The sequence below is a fragment of the Neopelma chrysocephalum genome, unplaced genomic scaffold (genome assembly GCF_003984885.1).
Source record: "Neopelma chrysocephalum unplaced genomic scaffold, ASM398488v2 Primary Assembly neopelma1_22b, whole genome shotgun sequence".
Lineage (NCBI taxonomy): Eukaryota > Metazoa > Chordata > Aves > Passeriformes > Pipridae > Neopelma > Neopelma chrysocephalum.
Genome location: NW_020897690.1, coordinates 2000833 through 2026951, shown reverse-complemented (window position 1 = coordinate 2026951; position 26119 = coordinate 2000833). Strand labels below are relative to the sequence as shown.

At 35.1% G+C, this 26119-nt stretch overlaps 1 protein-coding gene across 1 annotated transcript in view; it reads right to left on the bottom strand.

Moving 5' to 3' along the window:
- DOK6 (docking protein 6) overlaps positions 1 to 26119 on the bottom strand; it is a 246076-nt gene that overhangs the window by 25360 nt on the left and 194597 nt on the right. The window contains exon 7 of the mRNA XM_027677997.1: positions 17392 to 17509. Within this exon, the coding sequence (XP_027533798.1) occupies positions 17392 to 17509 (118 nt within the window). The remainder of the gene's footprint in view (positions 1 to 17391; positions 17510 to 26119) is intronic.

Below are 26119 nucleotides of genomic sequence, written 5' to 3'. Positions count from 1 at the left end.
TAAGATCTGCCATGAGGAGTATTTATGTCACTTAGTTTTTCTTTAACTGTGATATGAATGCACTTAAATAGCCTTGTACCTGCCATCGCTTCTGACCACAAAATGGCATTTGGTCTACAAGCCAACTAGTTTTACCAAGTTAGTCTTTAGAAACTGTTTCATACATTGATTTGATGGCTTCGATATTAGACGTTATTTAGACTTTAGAACCCTCCCTTACTCATGAGCAGTTAATGGACTGGGAGCAAAGGAAACAGTGGAGCTCTGAGACCAGCTAAAGAAGTGAGAAGGAAAATAAAATCTCAGAGAAATATATAACTCTGTTAAATATGAGAATGAATTATCTAGCCCATTGTTAGAAAAAGTAATATGTTGAATTATAGACTAAGAAGCTGTCCTGATTCTGTGTTTTCTAATGTTCCTCTCATTGAATTTTTACAATGTCTGGTAGAGGTCACTCCTTCTTATACCCACTAAAAATAACAGAATTTCCCCCCCCAAGTAAGCATATTTCAGGTCTGACCTAATATCAGCCTTTTTCCATTTACAGAAAATCTGAAGTCTCCTGAGGGCAAGAAACACATTTTCTTATAGTGACATGTACTTTTGTGCCATTCAATGGCAATAATTACAATAAATACTGCTCATATAGTCCTCTAATTGTAATTCATAGCTACATACTGTGCATGGGGCAGTGAAACCTAGCATGCCTCTTCAAGGTGTTCAGCTAATTTATTCCTTTTTCCAGAAGTAACTCGTGTCTACTGGTCTCACGGTGAGTGGACAATGCTCCTCAGCTTTGGGTAAAATCTATGTGCCTCTGTTTCAAGCACTTGTTTCAGCCAATTCAGCAATATAATAAGACTGCGTCATGGAAGCCTCTGTTCTTATCATATGTATTTTTGTCTGAAACCACAGAGATGTTGATGACATTTAGGTGTATATTATATCATCTCACTGTAAGCTTATATTTAGAATGACAGAAATGCAAATAAAGTAAAATAATTAACTGTTTCTTGCATGGATATTCAATGTGAACAACAAAATAGTATACTTACTACGAAGGAAAGGCTAAGTGTTAAGATAAAATTTGCACACAAATGAGAAGGAGTATTCCCACATTCATTCAACCTTTCATCTGAGTCTTCCACTGCAGTACTTTCTATTTCCTATTAAAAAGAGTTGAATGAGCTATAACTGTTTTAAGGTCTTTTTTTCTTTTATGCCACTGCCTTTGCCTGGATTTTTTTGCACACAGGGATGGCTTTTGCTAACACAGTGAACAGAATTATAATTCTATCATATATTATATTTATACTACCAGGAAATTACAGAATAGATCAGTGGATCACGTCTCAATAGTGAGGAGATATGTTGTAAGTCAGTATGACTTTTTCTCCTTTTTGCTAGAAAATTTCAAGGGAAAAGTAAAATAATGAAAATATTTAAGACAAAGTTGATTAAGGATCCAGATGTTCACTGAAATCTATGCCTGTGATCTAAGTCTTTAAGAATGATTACAGATAAGGTAATTTGTTCCCAGACACAGTCAGTTGCTCTCATCTGATAATAGTGCTTAATCTCCTCGGCATGTTAAATGCAATCCTGAAAATAATCACCAGAAAATATACTAACAAAAGATTAAACGCATCCATCTGTACAGAGGTCCAAAATTGGTTTTGATTGTCGCTGCTAGAAGAAATGCAAGATAAAAAATGTGAATGTAATCAAAGTGAAAATATCAAATAAAAGGTTACTCCTACGTGTACTGTCTTATTTCAACAAATAATAAAATGATCCAATATAAACATTAGTTTTGTCAAATACAGATGCAGAATTGAGTTAGTTTATGCATGCATTGTGAGAAAATAAGGTTATGAGTACATATATATTACACAAAAGAGTTTTCAAAGTTAAAAAGCAGTTTTGAGTAAATGTTCTTATAATTTATGAAATTAATTTAATTTGTAAAATGATTAAATGAAAATTTGAATGATATGGATAGAACACACTGCCTAGATTTTTTTTCTGAAATAAAACATTTTAGAAAAGTATTTTAATTTCTAACCATTGATAGTGTGTTAAATTATCATATTTTAATGATTGTACTTCTCAAAATATTTGAAAATGTGGTATTATCTGTGGTCACTCTCTCATAAGATAAAGGCAAAAAAGTAAGGTCTCCCAAACAATTTGTAAGATTTGTATTTAAACTTTGAATTTATTGGAATAAATCCAGTAATAGTCTTGATATGAAAAACCTTATGTCAAAACTGAGCTATTTAACAGCATCTTAAAGAAGCCAACTACTTCTTTGAGCACCAGCTATATTACATACACACATAAAAAACCCTACTTAATAGTTAGATAATGGATATTACATGAACATCAGTAATGTTCTTCCTTTTCCTAAAAACTATACATATAATTCAGAATATGTTTTCTGTTTTCACCATGACTTTGGTTTGTAGAATTGTTAAATTAAATTTCACATATTTCAGTACACAGATACTATGTTTCTGGAAGCATTACACATACAGATAGATTTGACAGATAAAATGCCTAACCATTGTTCTCGCCAGAAGGCAGAACATACGTTTCCGTTCCTTCCATCCTGGAAAAGGCTATATTGTTGTCACTACAGTGCTTTTATTAACATTCCAGAGCAGAGAAAAATGCTTCATTTTTTTTTCTTTTTTTTTAGTCACAGTAAAATAGAATCTCATTTTCTTCCCTCTTTATTTTCCATGGGGTTACAAGAGTCTGTGACGTTAAACACACTTCTTCCTCTAGGTCAAATCAATGATAGACTGTATAGTCCTACTACCATTTAATCAGAAATTAAACGTGCTTGTTGTTAGTAGCTATGAGATAAGCTGTAGGTACAATGTATTGGTTTTAAGCAATCAGTAACCAGAAGAAGAAAGATTTTAATGCGTTTCCTCTTTCTTCTAAAATCCACAAGCTCAAAACCAAAGTGAAACTCTCCAGTGATGAAAATACAGCAGTTATTTAAAACAAGCTTAAATCCTGGCACACAGTTTCTTTAGTGGGAGGGGCATTACATAATTGATTATTCACTTTTTGAAAAGTTTTCCTTCCGGAGAAAGAATCTGAGAAAACATCCTCCCTCTCCCACCCTCCCATCCTAAGGTATCTCAGCTATTTTCTGTCTACTGCTTGAAACAGATTTCCAAATAAAGTGATGAAACTGAGATTTCACATTAGTGAAAGAAGTGTTAGTAGTAAAAATGAAACAGCAAAACAATTAATACTAAACATTTCTTGAGGAATCATGATAAGAAATTAAATAATAATTATTTGCTTGATTTCAGAATCAGACATTAGTATTTGCTAACACCCTTTCTCTCGCTCATGTAATAAAAATACAATGATGATTATGTATAATATTTTTCCATATCATCATGTTCCTCAGTGAGGAAAAAAACCTATTCCAAAGAATTCCCACAGGACATATCTACCATTCTCTTCCATAATATAAAGAAATGTTGTATTATCTCTGCAAGTTCAGTGATCCCGCTTCACAGTATAAGCTGTGAGAACTGAGAAACGAAAACTATCACAGAAATCCTCTATTTAAAAAAAAATCCCACAAAAATTTTAAGATGTTGAGATTTTCGTGGACATGATCTGTAAAAAAAACCTCTGTAGACATTGGTATCTGGACTACTCACATTGTTTTATAAAGCCTTTACTGAACCATATGGTCTTGAGAAGGACTGAGAGCATTTTTTGATATTTAAAGTGTTCCTATACCAGCACTACTCTCATAGCTGCTGCAAATTCGAGGCACTTATCTGCTTTCCCAGGAGTCACACCTTCAGCTTGCATGAACTGCTATAATCATATCAGTATCACTGCTGACTTCTATTTAAGGACTTAAACCTTACAGTGCCCTAAGGAAACATAACCCCTGCAATATTGAGGAAGCAGTAATATACATCTGGAAGGTAGACTGCCTGATTTAGGGCAATTTAAATGTTAGACTAGTTCAGAGCTCTGACCCAATTTCGTTTATCCCAAAACTTGTGTGTCAGCTCTTGCATTCCTGCTGGAGGTCAGATCATTGAGCACTGATCTGAGTCCCACAACTGCCACAGTAAGGAGAAAAATTCAAAATGGAGATTTGGGTCATGGTGCCATGACACACCATGGAGGCACAGATGCATCATTTCATCACACAGACTGAATCTAGATCAGGCCTCAGAATATGAGCTCGTTTACACTGAGTAAGTGAGAACACACAGCAGAGTGTTCATGTCACATGCCTTGAACTTGGCATTGTGCCAGCAACTGGAGAACAGACAATACCTGATTTGATATAATGTCCAAATGATACCTCATTTGGCATAACATCTGCCTTCACAAAACTACTTATCAAAGTATTTTGAACAAACATGAACTATTTTAATGAGTATGTGTCAGTTCAGCACTCTGAATTACAGAGCCATGACATTTCTTATCAGGCAGTAGGCACTTTCAAACTGGACTTCCTGTTTTGTCAAATTCCAGTTCTATTCCATACATCAAGATCGTCATAAGGAAACAAGGCAACATTTTAATCAAGACACTGCCACCATTTATAATATCTCTAAGTTGCGCATCAAAATCCATGCAGGGATTCTTCTCCCATTATGAATGAACAAGCAAAAAAAAGAAACACCAGACACAAAGATCTTTCATTGAATTAGAAACTGAAGATTTGAAGACTTTCAACTTAACAATGCTCATTAATATCACCAAATGTAGACTACTAGATAGACTTTCTTCTTGCCTTTCACTTCATTTTTCAGTGTACTGATGGTCATAGTGAATATGAAAGACCTGAATTGCTTATCACCTTGTCAAAGGCATCTACATTTTGGTCTAAAGGTGCAGTATTGTGGTAATCATAATTCTTCCATTGTGATCATCCAGATCAGAAATTGTTTCCTTTTGCCTTTGTGCCTTTGTGCCTGTCCTTAGGAAAGAAGCTTCCAGTCATCCTGTGGCAGTAAATGTGTCTATTGCACTTTCCAGAGACACTAGATTTAGCACACAGCAAACACCAGTGATATTGTTTTGTACATAGCCAAAATGCCAGCATAAAAAAATTAAGTCATAGTTTGGAATAAAAACCAAAACATCTGCTAAGCAAAGAAAACTTTTGAATGACAAGAACAGGCTTCAAATGAAAAATACTTTTAGAACATTAAAAAGGTAACTATGAACCATTACATTTATGACATGAAATTGTACAAGTGCAGAAAAGCAATTGTGGTGAAATAAACACTTCTGATATGTTATGTAGGGTAGAAATGAAAATATGTGTCTCTTCAGCAAAAACACTTGGAAATCTTTTTAGCAAAGCTATGCTGACCTAGAAGAGATTGCTATCTGGCTCTCATTTTGTTCTGCCACATGATCAGGAATACTGGACCTAGCATTTGAATAATAGGGAATAAATCCATGTATGATCTATGAGAAATGAAAACAATGTTACAGAGAAAAGAACTGATAAAAGATTTTATCAAAAATATAATGTATATTGGGCAACTCATTAAAGACAACTGTGCCTCGCAGATGGTGAAAGATTTACAATATGTTGTGCACGGCCACATACTCTATGTAAATAAACGTGATAATATGATAGGTAACATGGCTTTCTGCTTAACTCCAATTTTGACTGAATAATATTTTTGATCTAATACACACTTCTGTGAGGAAAAAAACCCCCCCTGGATGTGAGTTATTCAAGCTTGCAGTCATTTAGAACTGAATATATAATTTACAAGACATATAACATACATAATCAGGGTCTAGTACATCTTGATGTATTTTAGCTATACAGTTTAGAATAGATTTCACATTGAAATAACATCTGTATTACAATAATGCATTCAAAATTAATGTATAATAATATAGAAAACTCAAAATCTTATCTATGATTATGTATTTAATTTTGATCCACATAAGACTTTTTAAAAAATTTGTTAAGGTTTAGAAAACCTGTTAACATTTTTGTATGACAGTTTGGAGAATGACTGATATACTTGTATGCATGAGTTTTGTATTCAGTTTCTAGATCAAAAAAACACTGCCTGTAACTATCCGAAAAAAAAAATAATCCTGTAAGTACATGCATGTAAGCAAAACGCATATTTCCATTTCAGACAAAATGCTATGAGCTAATAAGTTTCTCCCAGGAAAAAATCTCTGGAAAAATAACTCTGGGTTAATGGTTTCAGTGGTCACTTCAAGAAACAACAAATTTCAAACAGTATGTGCTAAAACTATTCATAAACTCTAGCATCATGGTCAAAGAACAGTGCTTGGTTGTCAGATGAGAGATGACACAATAATTGTCAGATTTCAACGATTCTTCCCCAGGCAGGTGAAAACTGCAAACACTATGGGAACAGTCAGACGGTGAGTCATGCTACCTCCAAGAGTAAGGTAATTTACTCTTCTGAGGTCAGCAGAAACAGGGTTCAAAGCCGATTTTATCTACCACTTCAGGATGAAAAATACTTTTAAGCAGCAACTCACAGAGTTTGGTGTTAGAGCTCCTACTGACTAGGGGCTGTTTTCAGGGAGATAAGGGCATCATCACCCCCCCACTGTTGAGGCTAAATATTGCTTTACTGACAGTTTAATGGTATGGACCCATTCTCTAGGTATTAACCTATACTGCAACACTGCATGTGTTGGGACAATTTCATGCTGCATGATGGTACTGAGAAGGCTTTATTAAACCATTTAACCATTCCCACAGTTGCAGTGATATTCTCAGTTTTGATGGTTTTGGGTTTTTTGTTTTGTTTTGTTTTTTTTTTTTTGTTCTGGTTTGTTTTTTTTTTTTCTTTTTGTTTTGGTTTGGGTTTTTTGTTTTTGTTTTTGTTTTGTGGTTTATTTTTTGGGGTCTAACCACATCAATGTAGAAAAAAAGCGAGAGAAATGTCTTTCATATGGATAATTTTAAAGCCAAAGCAAATATGGGGATGTTCGATCACATAAAATGCATCAAGATCCATAACTATCAGAATAAATACTAACCTCAGTCAAAAAAGGCTCTACATATTTACATGGGTCGCTGAAAAAATGCCCAGAAGTGGGGGTCCTGTTTATGCTACAGTGACTGTGGACATGAGTTACAGGGAAAGTTTTTTGTTTGGTTGGTTGGTTCGTTGGTTTGGTTTGGTTTTGGTTTGTTTTTTTTTTTCCATGAGCAAGGATGACTTGCAACAGCTGAGGACCAATGCCTTAACAAATTAACTTCTCTTTCTTGCCTAGTTAGGAAGGTTTTCTTTTACATCTTGTATGGGTGTGAATTAAATAAACAAAATGAGTAAGCACCTTATATTCATAGCAATGATAATATTCAAGTTTTCTGTACATTTTCCCTTTTTATAGTAGTCATGAACCACAAACATACTGTCATTCATGTCCCTGGGAACATTCTCATTTACTGTAATTTAAGCAAAAAACAAGTCACACTATGAAGATAGAAGCTTAAATTGTCCCCCTCTTTGGTATTTTATTGCACAATAAACACCCCTGGAAAATATATGGCATATTCCTACAGTTCAATACAAGGTTTGAAGTACAATTAAGGTAATGAGAGTATGTAAAGAGGCATCTTGAGCTGTTCTTTACATTTCTTCAGCCCTAAAACACATTGGTGCTGGTCCAATCCATGAACGTAACATGAAATAGTTCTTTGCTTTGAAATGTTAGCCAGCAAATCAGGAAACAGTACAAAATGATAAAGAAGCTCAAGAAGAATCTCTTTTCCTCATTCTTACACTAGAAGTAGAAAAGATCTATGGCCTAGAAGATACAAGAACTTTGCAGTCACAGGCATTCTCATCAGTATCCTAGAGAGTCAAAAGGCATTACTAGTACATGAAGACCAATATATATTAGGAGTGACAAATCACACACTGGTACAGGTAATGTCCAGCATTTACTGTCCCTGACCCTATTCCTCCCCATTTATTTGTTAAAAATGAGTTATCTTGGTTAGTACATAGTGACAGGAAAAAAACAAGACTCTTCAGAAACAGATTGACATTTAAACCAAAATGCATGTTTGATCAAAGGAAAGTGTTTTTATAAGAGGCACGAAAGGGATGAAAAACTGCAGAGCGATGTCTCAGAATTAAATACCTGCTCTGATGAATAGGGAATAATGAGACAGTTGACAAGACTGAATGAAATACATTTTCATATCCTAACCCAAACCTGATTATCCTTTCCATCATAAAATGTCTGTGACATCAAATGTTTGGTGATGATAGGACTGCCATCTCACAAACAGAAACCCTGCAAACCTGTTGAGACATCCTGGAACAGTATAACAGCAATAATGGACAAAAACAAGTGGCCACAATCTGTCAACAACCAATCATTTAAATTGAGGCTGCATTTACAACAATTACAATGAGAATAGGACTTTTCAAATTAAAAGATTCAACACTTATGTAAACTCAGTCTGAATCATATTTTCAGTAACAACATTACTTGTGAATATTCCCAAAACCTGGCATGTCCACATACGAAAAGAGGAGGTATAACGCACATTTTGGGTACCTGCATTCCTGGTTTGATGCCATCAGTCCATAACGAAGAAACTAGAAATCTGACAACTTCCCATTAGTCACCATAGCATAGCATGCAGAAATCTTACTTAAAAAGTAAAACTCATTCCTATTTTAGCAAAAAGTTAGGCAAGCATATGGAGACACAGGTGCTACTCTGGCATGTGTGTAATAAGTATTTAGGAAGAAAATATTTTGTTATTGTTATCTATTTATACAGATGTGTGGAAAAGTGGCAAAATGAGGTAAAAATGAAAACTTGCTTCATGCAATTTTCACTAACTTCCATGGAGAACCATACCCAGTAATGACAACTTTAGAGAATTTCAGTACAGAAAAGTATAAAGCCTATACCATTTTAATGCTTAATTAGTGAAATGTAAAAACAATAAGCAGTGTTGTAAGCCAGGAGAAGAGTATTTTTCTTCAAAGCTGAAACCAAACAGCTGATAAAAATCCTATTTTAATTATATTTCATTCAGGAAAGGCAAAACATATGGTATACCCATAACTAACAAGCCATGTGTCTTCTCCATGTTGAAAACACATCTTTGCACAATTCTCAACTAAGTATTTAAGTGATAAAGGAGATACTTTGAGTGCATGATGACAGTGACTATAAGTAAGTGGCACCTATTTAGCTCATATAAAGCAGCTTTGGAACATCCTGCAGTGGCTGTTTGGGCTCAACAGAGTTTGGAGAGAGAAAATGAAACTCATTACTGACAGTGGCAGTCCCCACCAAGGACCGTCTACCCCCAGGGACAGAGATGGGTTGGACAAGACCCTGCTTTCTATGGGAATGAAAGTACAAGGAGGACTAGAGACAGATAGAAGATGCATCCTTAGTTTCTTAGTCAACATAGCTAGGGCAGAAGAGCCTCAATGGCATAGAGCAACGAGCTGTGCCTCATTGGTGGTTTTCCATCACTTTCTTTTGCTGGGCTGAGGAGTGGCATTACTGCTCACCAGAAGAGACAGGACACTGCTGGGAACACAGCCACCCATGCCACATTACGTCACACACACTACTAGGTCAGAGAAAACAGCCTTGGCGCAGTTCCTCTGCATGTAAACTTGGCCTAGCAACAATAATAGAAGTAATTGAGTAATTAAAAAGAGTTAATAGAGAATCTTATAATTTTATCCTTACTCTGCTTTGATACTTATAATGTAAATTCCAGAGCATGCAACTCTAGTTCCTACCAAGTCCTTTCTCTCTTATCTCTCTCCTAGTCCGGTATTGCATTTTCTTTTCTTCCATATAGCTTTATAACAGAATATTTCCTTTTTTTCTTAAACTCAGGGCAATGAACCTTTCATTAAAATCCTTTCTCAAAAAGCATCTTCAAAGAATTTTGAAGGATAAACAAGCATGCAGCAGCTAAACAGCAAACTTGTTTCTAGTATTCAAACATGGAACAGCAAGCAGTTGACAGACTTCAGTTTTGGAAAAGATGAAAAACTTTTACTTTGGTGAAATCTTGCTAACTCTGCATTGGGAGGACATTTCCTTTGTTATTCATACTTCCTATTTCTGTGAAATTTATCTTAGTTTCTTACAATGTATCGTTTTGATCAAATAAAAAGTTGGCAGGATATAAAAAAATCACCAAGATGAAAAGGCTTTTTTGAACAAATAGAGAATGAAAGACATTCTAAGATTTTTTTGAACATTTTTTTCCTCTCTACTGAATAATACTATGATTTTTAATAAGTTCTGCACAGCTGAAATTCACTATGGAGTTATAAAGATCATATTCTTACGGCTCGATTAAACTGAACATACTGAGTAGAGTGTCCATGGGGCTTAAATTGGCCTTACCGTGAAAATAAATAGGTCTGTACTAGCAACAGACTATATGTCATGTGCCACAAATATTGTCACCATAATTTTGTTGTATATTAGTAAAGTGAGATACATGTAAAAGAAAATCTTACCGAAACTGAAGGTTAATGTATTTGAGATCGTATGGTGCTCTTTCTATAAAAAAGATATGTTCTAAACTTCCTAATAATCAAATAAGAATCGATGTCTTGCCACTCCAGACAAGCCATTAAATATACATTTATATGATCCTACTTTATGTCATAAAGATTAGAACATGAAGGAGGGAGGTGGATCTTTTTTCCACTTAAAGTAGAACACAATCAATTGCACTTGACATCCTTCGGCTTGGCTTCTTTCCCTGTTGCTGCTGGCACAGCTGGCATTGTTAACATTCTCCCACTCTTCCTGTTACACAGCTTATTTTCAAACTTACATTTTTCTAGTTTATAAAACATTTTTATGAACACATTCTACTGAAGTGTCAATTTCAGTATTTTTTTTTTGCTTTATGTAATAATTAATGAAAGAAAAAGAAGTATAACCAGGTACTACAAAGAAATACTAAAGAAAACACATCTTTTTGCCCAGCTATTTTTTTCACAAATATGTAGGCTTCCCCTCACCCAAATTGTCTTAAAGGGGGTTTAATCATTCACGATTTTGGGTAATCATTTGACTGGTTTGTCAGCATAGAAATATTTCAATTTGTTTGAAATTACAAAAATGAACCGACAATCCTCTTGATTCTAAGTGTGATAACATATTTAACACAAAATCAGACAGTCATAGCTAGAGTAGTCCAGATTTATTGGTGAAATGATTTAATAGAAAAAAGCAATTCTCACAAAATTGATCTTTCAAAAAGTATTTCAATTTTCTCTTTGATATAACATTGCAAACCTTTCTTCTTCAGACAACCCATCATTAGCTGGCAGCACCCATGGAGATGGTTATGCTTATTGTCCCATTACTCATATTCTTTTATTGAGCTACAGCTCTCACAATACACTGCAGGTCCTTGAATTTTATAATACAACAGAGATCAAATGAATGTACCACAACTGTAGTGAGTCTTAAGCAAACTCAGGATAAAGATTCCTGTTTCACTTAAGTTGAGCTAGGGCTCAGTCTAACAGTGAGAAGCTATTGTGATCACGTGTTTATGAAGTCATTAATCTAAGACATAAAAGGAGACTTATAGCTAAGAATATGTGTGGTTTGCACTGAAATTTGCACATTTGTTGGTTTTTGGAGGGGAGATGAGGCAATTAGTCAATATTTAATTGCTCTTCTTACACTGCTTGTGCTTTCAGTTGTAAGTTGAGACTACAGTGACTTCTATGCTTTCTGTCTAGCACAGAATAAAGCCATTGACAAGTGATCTCACTGAAGGATCATCTTCTGAGAAAAAGGGCATCGAAATATAGAGCTTAAATGAAATCAGAACTTCTGTGTTTGACAATGCAATATACTTTATGAGTATTTTTTGGCTTCCCCTGCCACCCTGTTTTTCACAGCTCATAACTGCAACAACCTCTTAACTCAGCAACAATTTATCTGAATGAACAGGAATATGTCAAGATACTCTTTAGAATTTGTCAGTAGTGCTCTTAATTAGCTACAGCAGTCACTGTTGAACAAAATGAATTTTTTTTTTACTAGTTTCTGAGTAATACACTTCCCACTTCCAATGTGGGAAATAAAATCAGTCTAGTGATGCACTACTTTGCACAGAAATTCAAAGCTACTGCAGAAGACTCAAGAAGCACATTATACAGTCATTCTAAATAATGTAGCTCTTATGCAGTTTATACTCAGTAAGTATCTTGTTTCAGGTGTCCTTTATTCATATCTCAAATTTTATAGGCTTCATTTACTAATGTGAAAGTCCTGATGAGATTCAGCAAAGGAAATGGGAATGTGGCAGGCTATAAAGCATTTCAGCTTTAGCTGCTGGTAGACACTTAGTGAAACATTACTGAGAGATCAGGTTTATATAACAGATATATTCTAACATTTTATGTTATTCACATTATTCAGGTACCAAGATTAGATGGGGAAATGGATTCTGTACTCTGTTGCTGGGCTTATGAACAAACAATGGAAATGCCAAAATGACGAATGTTCTCCCATTCATTTTACATACTTTAATTTGCAGAAAACTGCAGAAGCCTACATGAGAATTTCCTAAAGGATTAGCTTAAAGAGGGTTGAACAGGATGATTCAAACCCCTCTAAATATTTAGCAACTCAAATATTCTCTGATTATTTTTAGTGACATATCAGACTCTCTACTTTGAAAAGGCTGGAAACCTATGCAGGTGGGAGAAATTATTTGTGTATGACTTTGTCTCCCTTTTACATACAACACCTTTCAGCTGCATGAGTTAACACTACATGTTATCTTGCTTAAAATATAGTAAAAAAAAAAAAAAGGGAGAAGGGTGAGTTGTCACCTAACAAGGCCAAAAGACAAGGGGAAACGCAGGCTTGCTTACCAAGGCCGAAGAGGAGCCAGAGCTTCCCTCTGTTTTGATTTGCAAAACCAGGTTTATGTTTCTTGCACCTTTAGTGTGAAATACAATAGCTAATTGTATATCAATAGCAAAATTCCTACAGACTTCATAGAGGACATTTTTTATTTCTGTCTGGTTTTGGTTTTGACATGTACTTAGAATCTTAAGTGATGTTTCCCGCTTAAGTCTTATCTCATCGAAGACCATAGCTTTATTTCTCAGAATTCCTCACTAAGTTTAAAAATACAACTCTAGTGCTTAGCACGCATCTTAGTATTTTTCTTTGTAATTTATTTACTTTGATAAGAGTTTCCAACAAAATGTAGTAATCATTTGTGATAAAACAAATAAGCATTTGTTATAAACAAACTGTGATAAGCAATTTACTGCAGAAAAAAGCATTAGTGTTCTTTTTTTAGAGGAAAACTGTAAGATGTTACTGGGGTAATTCTTACATAAATATATGCTCCTTCACATGAGTACTCTTACAGAAATGAATAGGATTGCTTATGTGAGTAGGTGTTCATCACTTTGAGTATGAATAGCAAAACCAAAGTTCAAAAAATGAGCACAAGCCAGATCAAACACAACAGGAGTGATTGAAAGCATTTCTTAATTTTGAATTTCTTGGAAAAAGACCAGGCCGTAATTAGATTTTCTGAACATAATTTCCTCAGGGATTTCAATAACTGCAATACAAAAAGCTAATGAGCATTTCAATACCAAAAATTTATTTGGCCTTAATTTTATAATAATATACAAACTGACTCTGTTTAACATTTGTATCATCCAAACTCTACAGGGCAAGAACTAGAGTTCTTCAGATAGCTGAAAATTCAGTCTGCTGAATTCTCCCTTTTTCATCCTAAGTGAATTTAAAGCCCTAAAAAACCCCCTATTTATTCTCTTTAATATCTTTAGTTGTATAAAAACACATGTGCTTTGTTTGTCAATTTTAAATATCTTGTGTAGCAGTGCTAAATTTTATGCCAGGTATTAGCAACAAACGAGTTATAAGGAAACACGTAGGGTATTTTTTTCCCATGCTTATATGGCTCTTGTATTTTTTTCTTCTTAAGCATGATTTCAGTTAATAAGGTTAATCTTGGCTTCTAATTTTCATGCTTTTGTAGACCTTGATGTATAGGGCGCATAACATAGCAATGAATGTTTATCTTCTGTTGGGCTCAAAGTCTTTATTCTTTATTCTATATTCTTTATTATATTTATGAAAATGTACAATTCATTTATGTCATACTCATGTATGCACAAAAATGGTGTACAGATCTTTTTCTCTTTTTTCCTCTCTTAGTTAAGCTATTTTTTGATAAAAAATATGTAAGGACACTATTTAATTTCTGAACTGTAATTAAAGGCAATATATACACTTTGTAAATGTGATTTGTAAAGCCATGGGTATCAATTGGGATTTTAAGTGAAATCACTCCAACACAGAAGTTTAGATCAGAATTTAACCTGATGGCTGTAAAAACTGTGCTATTTTTTGGCGTGGCAGCAATTCCTCTTTTTATTGTGCAGTGCTGAGGCTTGTCCCATGCCCGATGTCACATCAAACAGAGAGGAAAGGCAACAGGCAGTACTGAAAGGGCAGCACTGTGTCAGCTAATGAGGCCCCACGTCACAACCTCCACAGCAGCTGCAGATCACAAATGGAAACTGTCCAACCTGCAGCACTGCACTGTGAAATTTGAAAAGAGTGCTGGTAGTGATGTGCTGACACTGGTAAGAAACAACCAGCAAGTTGTTCCAATTGACAAGATTAGACAACTAAATTACTTTTATCTCAGTAGTGCAATCAAGAACGGAAAGAGTGCGAGGAAGGTGCAAATGGAAGAAAAGCTGTATAAAGATAGAAATCAGCCCACCTCATTTTAAGATATTTTGCGCAACCTGTGTTCCTTTAGTACTATTATTCTGTGTGTTAGTCTCTACAGGTTTTTACATGTATTTTCATGGGCTAATGGAGGGTGATAGACCCAATACCCATTTATTGAATTGCCTTTTCTCATCTGAAATGTAGTCTTTAACAAAACAAAAACCATAAAACCCCCTACCTTCTTACTCCACAGCATATTCATTATCAGATCAACTCACACTACTAATTAAGTTAAATTTGACTGCTAAATAACTCCCAAAGAGCCAATTTATCTCAGGTAGTATGAGCACATATTCATTTCTTCTTGTACATCACCAGCTGTTATTAATTAAATTCTGGTCACTTCAGACTGCAAGTTTGAAATAATTGCCACTATGGAAACACTTGCACTTAACAGTGAGCTTGGCTATTACTTTACTGATATTGATAGTTGTCCTAATATAGGTAGACACCACTCCAGTTATTTCATTTCAGAGTTTGTGAGATATTTAGAGGTATGTGGGGAATTTCCAAATTTGTTTCTTGAATGTACGAAGCTTTGCCATAAATACCTATGAAGTGCAGAACTAAGTTTGACGGATTATTCTCTAAAGAAAACATCTCCTCTGAGAGGACATATACCTTTTGAAGCTCAGAGAAGATCACAGCAGCAGAAAGTGATTTTTTCCCTCTGCAACAGCCCCTCTCAGCTGGCTGCTGTAATAAGGTGAGGGTTGAAGTGATGCTCACAATCTGCTTTCTTGCTACCCACCTTACACCCACATCTATGAAGCTTCTGTGGGCTGATGCTTTGACGACCCTGCAGTGCAAAGACTACCAGTATGACAAGGTATTAAGAGGAAAAGGTGTACTTTGAGCTCCCTTCAGTTTCTGTACTAATACATTGCATTTAATTAGTCATTGCAGCAGAAGGAAGGTTAAAGGAGATCTTCATTACAGATAATGAATAATATTCTTGCATGGAAAAGTTTTGCAACCAGAGGGAGACAAAGTTGTCCTGTGAATGCATTTCTTAGCCCACTGGTAAGACTGAATTAGTCTCTTCTGAAATCAAATACGCTTTCTCAATTTTAAGTCATCGTAGTACATATGATGAAAATCATATGTAAATGAAAATCTTAAGTTCTGAAATATTTATTAGTCCCATGTTCAGTGGAAGTGTTAATAAAATCTGCATACTTCCAGAAAGTAAAATTCTCACATTTTTATTAATACGTTTCCAATATGTTGAATCCTGCACAGCTACTTGGTATAGATATTGAACTATTACTTCACATATAAAGTTTTGCTTTCCCTCATTTTGAAGGCCATTTATAAGAAAAAAAAGATTGTAGAGAATGAACATAACACATTTACTGTCTTGTTGATGAAGAAAAGACACATCAAGAACACAAGAGGAACTCCAACAACTCTACAAATAAACTTCCTTTTGCATTTTTATTGAGTCCATGAAAAAATAGCACTGATATTCTTTTTGCCCAAAAAACTTCTAGAAGATTATTTTCTTTTTTTTTTTTTCATTACTGGTATTTAAATGTAAGACTATGACCATGATTAGAAATTAACTTTGTCTTTGCTCTATGGGAGATGATGGCAAACAAATGCTTTACCCTTTACTGAGTCACCCACTGAATTCACACCTCTCCTGCTGGTTTTAATTTATGTGATAATTTACAAAACAAAACATTTCATGTCTTTCATCTATATACTGCATTTCACTTATTTTCATGAAAATATGTACCCTTTTTTTGCATAGGATACTCTTTTTTGTGAGCAGTTTCTAACCTCCTATCAAAATGTAAAATGCTTATGCAGATACATTATTAAGAAAGAAGTGAAATAAAATCCTTAACGCCTTTAGAAGTTTACAAAGGAATATGTTCCTGAAAGGCTATTTTTAAAAGGTCTACTTTTAAAATGTAACAATAATTTCAGTTTCCTAAAAGATACAAACCAATTTCAGCTTAAGAGCAGGGAATCATCATCATCAAGTTTTGTTAATTATAGCATTTAAAGGCTTAAGCAAATCTAAACATATGATAGAAAACTGGAGATAGAAAAAGATGATGTCTATACAGAAGGCCTACAAATTGGTCAAGTCAACACTGGTAAAGTTCATATATATGATTTGCCAAGCAAATTTACCAAGAATAGCTCTTATTCCTAGAATTACTTTGTTTTAATCTTGCAACTCATATAGCCACTTTATGTAGATTTAATTAGGCACCCTGAGGTTGCCCAAATACTTGCCCCATCTTATTGGAAGAAAATACTAAAACAACCTGACATTCATTAGCTACTGAGAAGCTACACTGAGCCATATTGTCTATCCAGCTTTATGTGGTGTTTCTGGGAATAATTTTCACCATTAGTTTACAAAATGACTAAAAGAAACCAGTTTTATGTAAATTTGGGAATCCTGCTGAGGTTCCCGACAATTGATAAAGTGAAATGGAGAGAAAATAACCAGTGCAAATAAAAAACAATTTTCATGAATTCTGGTAAAATGGAAAGAAGCTAATGGATATGGCATTATAAGCAACTTGCCTTGTAAACTGTAGATTTCTCCAACGCTGTTCTGCCGGGTGATGTGATGCCAATATGCACTACGAGGAAGTGAGATCGACTTGGATAAAGTCATTGGTTCAGACAGACTGGTCTGGAGCTAAAAGCCAAAGCAAACATAAATGGAAGATCATACATAAGCACAATTGATAGATAATCTCAAAACCCTAAATTGAACCTATGTTGTCATGAAGATACTATTTCCTGAGTTACCATGGGTTTTATACTATAATTTGAACTGTGTTATAAGCATCAGCATTGTGAATGCTCAGGAAAAAGCTGCAAAAGTGTGTCTAAATATATAGGTTCATTAGCACAGGTTAATATTAGGACATCAGGATATGTTCCTATTTATCTACAGCTATTCTTGTTGCTGCCAGAAGTTTTTTATTTTCTTCTTTAACTTTATGATAATGATTAGCATATGCGTAAAATCTTAAACCCCTTTACAATCACATTTCTTTTTGGTCATTTAGTCTGCATATTGGATTGAATACCCAGAAAGATGCTAAGAGAGAATCTGAGACAACCAGTAGAGAATAAGCAATGAAGAGTCATTAATCTCCTAATCCTCCTTTGAAGGGGAGGCATCTCATCACCAGTAGCAGCCTCCAGCCTCAAGAGCAAATTTTCCTAGTCGGGAGACTTCATGTAACTGAAATAGTGAATTGCATGGTAAGTGTACATGAGCTACAGCACAGAAACCTGATAGGAGGAATGTAAGCCTTATTAAAGATCTCTGTCTCCAACAAACTTTTGATGTGAGTGAAAGATAAGACTAAGCTATAGACAAAAAAGAAAGAGGAAGGATTAAAGCATTCTGGATATTCCTCTCTGGATATTCCTGTATAAATTATGCTTTCTGTGTCTAGAAGAAATCAGAATGCATCTGCAAATTTTTTATATCTCTGGCTTTACAGAATATAAAATGTGATCAATAATTTTTGGGATCATTATAATATTGTGGGAATCATTTTTTTCAGAGGATATCTGGAAGGATCAACACTGAAGGACCAATTATGTTTGAAGATTTAGAATGAAAAACTTAGTTTCAGGAGTGGCACCAGCACGATGGGAGTGGCACCAGGATGATGAGAGTGGCATTCTGAAAGGGTGTGCCTAGAAACATTTTCACAGAGTTCAGCTACAGAGCAGAAGGTATTTAGGTCTGGACCATTTACTGCAGGCTAGTGATTAACTCCTAGGGGTTCCTCATTCAGAATCATAATGCCAAATTAAAAAAACTCTTTTTATCTGTATAAACTCATGTTATTCTGTAATTTAAAAAACCCCCAAACAAACAAAACAGAAAAAAACCCAAAAACTTTTAGAGATAGTATCCACACAAAGATCTAAAATTATTTAAATTTTGAGTATTAGCACACACTGATGTGTGGCATATATTTTGCTTCAGATCAATCTGCTGTAATTACTTCTGTTGTTGTTTTCTTGAGAATTGTCATCAAAATTACTCTCTGTCTACAGCTAAAGTCTTTTCTGCTCATTTATAGCCAAGTATTACATTTCAGTTGTTGGTAGTGCAGATCATAACTGGAAGATATTTGATATCAAGTAAAGAGCTTGCAGAAACATTTCCTCCATTAAAAAAGAAGTTTAAAATTCTTATCACAAGAATTCTATTTTTAGGGAGAGTTGAGGATTTAAAGTTTATCGATGCACAAAATTTCCTTTATTGTAGAGATCAGAACAACAACAAGCCTTCTAAATTATTTTACCCTATTAGTATAACAAGGGTAACAAGGGTAATTTTTTTGAGTAACAAAATTACATAAAATCATCTAACTTCAGTTTACAGGTGATTTATTCATAATTTATTCACCTAAAAGGTAAATTAAAGTCTTGACACAATGGGCAAAACTTTTTCCTTGTATGCATTCTGAAAAAAACAATTCCAGTAAAGAGAACCATGTTGACTACAGTTTATTATTTTAAAGCTAAATCCATGGACTGAACGGAAGTGATTTAACTTATATCATTATTCTTGATCTGGGGTAATTAGTACCTGCCTGATCTGACCAACACTGATGCAGAAGAACTTTATTTGCAAACATTAAAGCTTTGGAAGAATAAAAAAAAAATCTGTTCTCATTATAAAATAAGGTAAGAACTGCTCTAGTGCAGAAGATTGCACTGCAAGCATTCACAGTACTTTGTTTCCTCAGATTCTTTAATTAAAGAACAACTTCTGATACCACCTTTTGGATAAGAAGTATCACCACATGCTAACTGCAGTAGGACCAGATGAACCATATTTCTTTGGTGGTTCCATAGAGAAAAAATGCAATTTCTGGTTTATTAAAATATCATTTTCAGAAAAAAATACTTTAAAATACAATGCCAATTTTGTTTTTAATTTGAGACTTTAAAGTGCAAAAGTAAATGTATGGATTTGAAGACCTTATCACCTTGTATATCATACAAAGGATGATAATATAGTAGCACATTAATTTGTCCATGAAGTTATTCTTACTGAATGGTAGACTACTATTAGCTGTAACTTTGTTTTTATTCTGTTTCATCCACATAAAAATCACATTATTTATCAAATATAATTGACAGTGACGGAATGCTTACTTCTACAAACTACTGTTTGTAAAAATATTCCTGTGTTCAAAGAAAATTGGATAATCTACTGACAAAAATCTATTTTCTCTAGAGACCATCTTACACATTAGACTGTGGGTGTTTCAGATAAAAAACTTGAAACCAAGGTGAAGAAAACAGACATATAAACATCCATACTATCAATTGTTCATATACTATTGAATAGCTCTTTACTATGTAAATAATTACAGCTTAAACTAGAATGTAATGTACAGAGATCTACTGTTTCAAAATCCCTTTTTCCCAGCTACAAAGAAAATTCTAGTAGCTAACGATGATAAAATAGAAAACCAAACCAAACAAACAACTTGTAAATCAGGAAAGATTTACAGAACTGTTTAAGTCTTAAAAAATTAGGTGTTCAGGTTCAAGACCTCTGGTATTTCAGACCAGTGAAAGACATCACGCTCATAAGTTCAGAGCTTTTGTCCTAGGTCCCTTTCATTTTTTTACTATGCCTCAGAATAAAACAACTGACTTCTTCTTTATACATTTTTGACCCAGCTAACTCAAAAAGAGAACTTTGCACTACAGAATATCAAGTAAATAACCTTTAAATTTTTTTCTTTTCTCAAATCATGTATAGCATCAGTTTCCAGCACATATTTCTTTCTGTTCTTAAGTTAACACAAATATAACAGTTAAAAATATATTTTAAAAAATTTCACCTATTTCATAAAGCCTATTTACCATGTAGAAAATTAAATCAACATCTCTGAGTATGGATCTCTTCTTATGTAACAGGCCAATGTTCAGCTGTTTCTTCCAACACTGACACATTTTCCTCAGGAACGGACAAAACAAGCTTAGATGCATTGGCATCTAAGGGCATGGGCCCTACAGAAAGGGCCCATAATGGCAGAGGTAGCACAGATACGCAGAAGAGAGAAATGTTTTGATCTGGGAATGAATTTGAAACTATTCTGTGCCTCTACTCTGCTCTGCTGAGACCCCACCTGTAGTACTGAGCCCAGGTCTCGAGTCCTCAGTATAAGAAGAACAGGGATTTGCTGGAGTGCATCCAGAGGTGGGACACAAAAATGATCAGTGGGCTGAAATATCTCTCCTGTGAAGATAGACTGAGACAACTGGGGTTTTTCAGCTTGGAGGAAAGAAAGTTTCAGGGAGATCTTATTGTGGCCTTTCAGTACTTTAAGTGGTCTTACAAGAAAGATGGGGCAGACATTTTAGCAGGGCCTGCTGTAATAGGTAAAAAGAGAATAAACTTAAATTGGACATGAGGAAGAGATTTTTTATGATGGGGATGGTAAGGTTGCCCAGAGAGGTGGTGGATGCCCCATCCCTGGGCACATTCAAGGTCAGGTTGGACAGGGCTTTGAGCAACCTGGTCTAGTTGAAGATGTCCCTACTTATTGCAGGGGTGTTGGACTAGATGACCTTTAAAGCTCCCTTCCAACCCAAAGCATTCTATGATTTCACTGAGGGTTGTTTTGCTGTGTTTCATCTATGTACTGACCTCAATCTTTGGTATCTAGGTATAGAAATATGGAAGAAAGTAAAAGCAGTGTACCAAATTAAACATACGTAATATAGTAACATAGCATTAAATAAAACATGCATCTAGAATGAAGAAGGTGCATCTAGAACTTATGAGGGAGAACATGATGATGGAATTAGAACTTAGGTTAAAAGAAAAGTAGAAATGCATACATCAAAACCACATCAACTCAGGGATTTTTATCTAGCATAAAATACTAGTAGTTAGCTTTCCTCTATTTCCCCCTGAATCTGTTTTTAATAAAATACTTTTCACATAGTGAACATTACATTTCTTTCTTGTATTCAAATGCAATATCCAAACCCAAAATATCTAAATATTAAGTCATATGAAGCCTTCGCTTTGCCAGTGACAACTTGATAATTCTTAAAGGTCTATTTGATTAAAACAGAACCAAAAAAATAGTAAGTCTATTAATGTGTCACTGTAAGTAGTTCCCCATAGTTTTCATTACTGTTCTTTCATGAAACAAGGCTCAAGGACCAAATTTTCTTTTAATTACCATAGGTCATCTCCATTGATTTAAATAGATTTTTTACTCAGATATCAATAATGAATACAATTCCAAGAATGGAGCCTGTTAACTGTATTAGGGTTCTGGGCTTTGATCTTTTTAGCATATTATTCTCTCTCTTTTTTTTTTTATTTTTTTTTCCATTAAAACTATCAAAACACTAAATGTAACAGAAAACATATTTGGCTCAACTGAGACCAACTGAGAAATATACAGTCCTTTCTATTTTTTTTAACCTACAATAAAGACAGTTTGCTTTTTACAGATATGCTCTGAAAATAGGTTAGTTTATTACGGATAAAAAACCCTGCCTCATTTCACATTCTTATTAATGTCTTTAAACAAATAGCAAGCAAACTAGGTCACAGAAGACTAATGAGAGTTTCAGTCTTGAAATATGAATCAAATACCACTATTTAGATTTTTTCTTTATAACTCTCAAGAAGGTTACTTTGTGTGTTATGCCTTGAAGAGAAAGAGGACTTGAGAAATATATTTCACCTCTCAACTTCAATTAGCCGACAATGGAATAGCATAGACTAATTTTACTGGTATCCACACTAAAATATTACTAGAGTTTAAGAATCACACTATCTAGTAGGTAGCATCAGCTGAGGTACCAGCTCAGATATCAGCTGAGTTAGAGAACAAGGAGGGAAGAAGCTTTTGAGTTTTTTAAAATGAGTTTTCTCATTTTCTCATAATGACCACAGCTTCTCAAAAGCAGCTACTGCTGCCTCACGATCAGCTTGTATACTATGACACATAGATCTATTTTACAAAAAGCAGTTCTCATCAAGTACTGTGAAGCAGATTGTTCCTTCTTAAGTTTTGCCTCTGTTTCCGTTGAAATCAATTCTGCTGCTCCAAACAATTTTTCAATTTGTCATTTTGAATTCTGTCTATTCATTGATCCACTTTCATATTATCTTATAATAAGATCTGGAAGTCTAGTAATTAGATTGTGTCTTGATCCAGAACTTCAGTGAAAATACTTAATAAAACTGGATGCAGGATATATTCCTATGAAAGTCCAGTGAGAATATTCTTTCCTTTGGTGACGTGTTAGTAATACTCTTTGGTTATAATTTCCCTATAGCCCTTTGTTCATCATCACTTAACTTGCTTAGAAAATAGTTATGTGTTACTTGGACTCTATTCATTACTTAAAGGTGCCTACTATTAATATAAACATCTGTAGGTTATCAGCATACTATTTACTTGCTATGCACTGCTTTATGTTTATTTTTACGTTTTTATCCAGCTTGCTGTTCCTGACAGAATACACAATATTGGCAAAGCCCTCACTAATATATGACCTCACAAGTCTTCTGAAAACACTTGTAGAAAAGCTAGCTGTGAAAGTAATTTGAGTGATGTCAGTCTTTATAATATATTTCTAGCATTTGGATTTTCAGTAGCGGTTCCAGACTTGCTATTACCTTTTAGAGAGTTACTTAATCAATTATGGAGGAAAAAAAATCAAACTAGTAACACGGCTTTGCAATGCCAAGGTGGATAATGATTACTCTTTGGTGGTGAATAACATTTTCTATGAATACCAAAGCAATGGTGAAAGGAAAGCATTCTGAAGAGAGATTCAATGGGACTGATTTTTTTCTTCTAATCTCCTTGGCCACATTATAAAGATAGAATTGGGACACTTTGCTCCTTTTCTGGCAGAAATGTGCTGGGTTCTTTTTTTTTTTCCTTTCTTCTAAAAGAAGCTCATAATAGATCGATGTTGTCTGACAGAATGGATTAATGTTGGAGGAAAATTAGATGGATTTTACAGCATATTGGGATTATATTTATTGAATGTCTGTAAGGTGAGTGTCTTCGCCCATATTCTATCACAACATTGTGGGTTTGTTCCTTTCATGAAAGAAGTTTCCTGCCTCTGGAAACTATACTAATTACTGTGAGGGTAGAAGGTCAGATTCTTACATCTTTCAATGGTTTGCACCGTATTATTATACACAAGCAAATACTTTATCCATTTTTCATTGCACAAAACCATTCACTAATAAAATGGGAGATGATGCCAAGATGAACAGAGCCGAGACTATTTCAAGCCTGACTACATAGCAGGTCTTGGTGGAAGCAAATACAATTGAGCTAATTTCTTCAAGAAATACATGGAGAATTCAGTATTGCACAGACATTATTTGAGATTACTGATTCTTCTTTCTTTTGCCATGAAAGGAGTTTTTATTAAAGAGAGGTGTTGGACAAAGGAAGAGATTTTTCAGACAGACATTTGTTGACCTGAAAATATATAGCATTTGGGGACAAGAGTGTGTAGAACTACAATATAATTTCTCCAAATAGCATCATCCAGGGCACAGTTTGTGGGTGTTAAAATTAAAAATCTAGGATTTTTGAAGGAATCTAGGATTAGTACTGATACACTTTTTTAAAGACATGGCTCTTTCCAGAAGGGTACTGGGGACGATCAGAGCAAAAAAAGTTATTTTCACCTCTGTGTATGGGAAGATAATTTGAAGGGTGGACTATTTGGTAGATAAGGAATCAGCTGGATGGATATAACCAGACAGTTGTAGTCAATGATTCTATGTCCAGGTGGAGGCTGGTGATGAGTGGTGTCCCTCAGGGCTCTGTCTTGGGACTAGTGCTCTTCATCAATGACATCAATGGACAGCGAAAGCAAGTACACCCTTCAGCAAGTTTGCAATTGATACAAAGCTGACCTTAGCAGTCAACACAACAGAAGGACAGGATGTCATCCAGAAGGACCTGGACAAGCTTGAAAATTGGACCCACAAGTACCTGATGAATTTCAACAAGTCTAAGTGCAAGGTGCTGCACTTGGGTGGGGTAATCCTAGACATGAGTACAGACTGGGAGAACTCACTGAGAGCATCCCTGCAGAGAAAGACTTGGAGGTTCTTGTGGGTGAAAAGCTGGACATGAGCCAGCTAAGTATGCCTGCAGACCAGAATGTCAAATACATCTGGGTCAGCAGGTTGAGGGAAGTGATCCTCTCTCTGTACTCTGCCCACCTGGAGTACTCTGTCCAGCTCTAGATCCCCCAGCACAAGAAGGATGTGAACCTGTTAGAGTGGATCTAGAGGAGGCCATGAAGATCATCAGAGGGATGGAGCATCTTTCCAATGAAGACAGGCTAAGAGAGCTGGGGTTGTTCAGCCTGGAGAAGAGAAGGCTTCATCTTATCAATGTTTGTAAATACCTGAAGGGAGGGTGCAAAGAAGACAGAACTAAGCTCTTTACATTGGTGTCCAATGACAGGACCAGGGGCAATGTGAACAAACTGAAACACAGGAGATTCCCTCTAAACACTAGGAAACACTCTGACTGTTAGGTGGCACAGATTTTCCAGGGTGGTTGTGAAGTCTCTCACCTTGCAGATATTCAAAAAGCCATCTGGACATGGTCCTGGGCAACCAGCTTTGGTGGCCCTGCTTGAGCCAGGAAAAGATGACTTACAGAGGTCCTTTGCATCCTCAGCCAGTCTGTGGTCATCATCTCCAAAACTATAGAGAAGGTTTTACTGAATAGGGAGAGTGCCAGATCTGTCTTCTGAACAGTGTAAGGATAAGTAAGTTGGATTTGGAAAGAACGGACTGAAATGCATCAGTTGGAGAGATCAAAGAAAGAGACTATTAACAAAGGCTGGTATTCCTCAAACAGAGCAAGTGTTTTTTTGGGAATTCAATCTCACAGTTGTGGTATTCCAGAAGATGCTCTTTCATGAGGTTTGTCAAGCCAAAGTTAAAAATAGTGAGGCTTGCCATCAGTGCTGACATGCAAAGTCTTGTCCTCCTTCTTCTGTTTTTCCCTCTCCTTGCTCTGCTGAGTATTTCCTTCTCTTACAAAGCTGCTAGAGTCTGACCCCAACCTGATATGCTCTGGCAAATTCTTCAAAGTATGCAATTTGTTTGCATGGAATTACTTGCCAAAAGATATGATATATCTTAACAGGTATTTAGGACACTCGAAGTCTCAGTATTTTACTTGAGAGTACTGTAAGGACAGCCTGTCTGACTTCGTAGAAGTTGCTTTGGCCAGTT